At 49.6% G+C, this 2,500-nt stretch overlaps 1 protein-coding gene across 1 annotated transcript in view; it reads left to right on the forward strand.

Moving 5' to 3' along the window:
* Positions 1-2,500, forward strand: part of cep131 (centrosomal protein 131) — a 29,967-nt gene that overhangs the window by 11,096 nt on the left and 16,371 nt on the right. Inside the window, exons 11-13 of the mRNA XM_036536382.1 lie at positions 1-46; positions 801-980; positions 1,814-2,005. The exon at positions 1-46 is cut by the window's left edge and continues 52 nt beyond it. Of these exons, the coding sequence (XP_036392275.1) occupies positions 1-46; positions 801-980; positions 1,814-2,005 (418 nt within the window). The remainder of the gene's footprint in view (positions 47-800; positions 981-1,813; positions 2,006-2,500) is intronic.

A 2,500-nucleotide genomic window follows, 5' to 3' on the forward strand; every position in this document is an offset into this window, starting at 1 on the left:
CACACCCCCCCTGGCCTCCCCAACAGGGGGCTCCCAGTGCACCCAGGTAACCCAACCCCCCCCACCCCTTCCAGCAGACTGTCAAATAATTACCAAACAGATCAGCACAGAACAGGCAGTCGTCTAATTTATTAAAAATGCATTGAAGTGCATCGGAGCAAGAACTTGTCCGACACAGCGCGGCATCATGAACTGCAACATACTAAAATAAAATAAATAAAATAAAACAAAACATTACTCCATTACCCCTTTCGCACGTGTGGTCACACCGGTGTGATTTGCCGTGTTAGCACGTATGCTAAAACCGGTGCGATTAAAACACTAAATTGGAAAAATTCTAGCTAACTTTAGCTTTGAGAAAACAACGATTTAACGTTAAAAAATATAGCAAATGCTAACTGAAAACTATGAGAAGCTTAATAATGCTAATGAAAACATAAGAAACCATGTGACATAACACGCGGGCTCCATAGCATAAACGTAACTTACGTACGAAAGGGTTAATAACAATATAAAACGTCAGTCTTTTCACAGAGTATAAGTGCACACGCACACCTATATAAAAACGCATGGGGTTCCTCAAAATTCCACGTCACACTTCACTTTGCCTCACGGCACACCGGTTGAGAACCACTTCTCTAGATTTTATGTAAGCTGATTTGCTTTATACATAGGGTCCAGAGCAGCCTGTTACCTGTACGGGAACCTGTAGGGAATAGAAGTGTTCTGCTGCTCATCAGAACATGTTTTCTTCCTGATCTAGTACGCTCATATCTGTGTTCTTGGTCCCCGTCCCACAGGAGATCCTGCAGAGGACGGTCAGCGTGGAGGACCAGCGACAGGGGGCACCGTCGAGCAGGGCACAGTCCAAGACCACCCTGAACGAGCTGCTGGACGCCCTGAAGCTGCTGGAGGACGAGCCGGAGAGGCTGTCCGAGCCCAAGAGCTACAGGAAGGAGAAGTACGCCTGGATCGACGAGGTGAGGGGGGGTGAGGACTGGCGTGGGGGCCCCCGGGGATTCGGGGATCGGCCCCCTCTCACTCATCCAGTCCCTCCTCCTTTCAGAGCACTCTGTCACTGCGCACTTTGATTGGCTGGACTGACCGAGGTACCCAGTCAGATATGATTAAGCATGAGCTCAGTGTTCTTGGAGAGCGTCACAGTGATTTTAAGCAGTCCGGAGTTATGGGCGGGACGGCGTACGAGAAAGAGATGCGTTACATTACTGTCATTTACCAAACGCTCCTCTCCAGAGTGAATTATATAGGTTATAGTTTTATCCATTCACGCAGCTTGACATTTACTGAGGCAATTCTGGGTTAAGTACCTTGCCGAATGGTACAACAGCAGCGCCCCAGCAGGGAATCGAAGAGACAGAGAGGAAACCCCATAGAGTGACAGGACGCCTCACTGCCTGTGATTCTGTTTGAATTACGCTGGTTTGTAAACCGAGGTGTGTAGTGATATAATATCTTACTGTTACAATAGCATAGAATACTGTACAATAGAATTTGAGCCTGATATGGTGATGAACCACAAAATTGCCTTCAGAAAGGTACAGAAAGGGAAAATTACCTTTTTGGTCACCAAAAGCTAACCTTTAACAGCAAATCTGAGGCAGCTGAATCTATGAGGAGCTGTTTGTGTAAGGCTGTGAATTTATGAATGACCAGTGTGCACAGGCATGTGGAGAGCAGATTCACCAATCTCCGTTCAGTGCTGCACTCCGCACGTCACACCAGAATCTCTGACAACCCCTGTGTGTGTGTGTGTGTGTGTGTGTGTGTGTGTGTGTGTGTGTGTGTGCCACAGGACGGAGACTCCACCTCCCTGACGGCGGATAACCTGGAGCGGCACGGGCAGCTGAGCCAGGCCACCGCCCTGCCAGCAGGGGGCGCTCTGCTCTCCGAGGCCAAGCTGCAGAGTATCATGAGCTTCCTGGACGAGATGGAGAAGTCGGAGCAGGAGCGGCCGCGCTCCGTCACCTCGGGGTCCCACAGAGAGGTGAGGGCGGGGCCGGGACGGGGCTCGGGTGGGGGCAGGGCAGGGCTGGTGCCAGAGGGGCGGGGCTCTCATGCTGTGTAGAACGCTGCCCTGTGTTCACCCTCTCCTCACTGAGGAAAAGGAGGATTCAGGGCTGCACTGATGCGGTTGTGCAAGGATGGGATCATGGGAGTTCGTACTTTGACGCATAAGTACATGGGGAGCTAAGGGGAAAAACAGGGCATTTAGGGAAGCTTTGGAAGTTACTCTGCTAAGCAGATGTAGATGTGTTGTACGCCGGGAGTGCTCACATTAACATTTACATTTATTTATTTAGCAGACGCTTTTATCCAAAGCGACTTACACAAGTGCATACAGTAAGTATTGTGACAGTACGGGGACAGGATATGTTTAATTCCACAATGAAACAGTAGTTCTCAGCTGAGAGCACAGTCTGTGTGAGGACGCAGTGCTAGCTGATTTATCCAACTACACGTCTGAAGGATTGGAGTGATG

This window comes from Megalops cyprinoides, chromosome 1 (genome assembly GCF_013368585.1).
Source record: "Megalops cyprinoides isolate fMegCyp1 chromosome 1, fMegCyp1.pri, whole genome shotgun sequence".
In the NCBI taxonomy this organism is placed as follows: Eukaryota; Metazoa; Chordata; class Actinopteri; order Elopiformes; family Megalopidae; genus Megalops; species Megalops cyprinoides.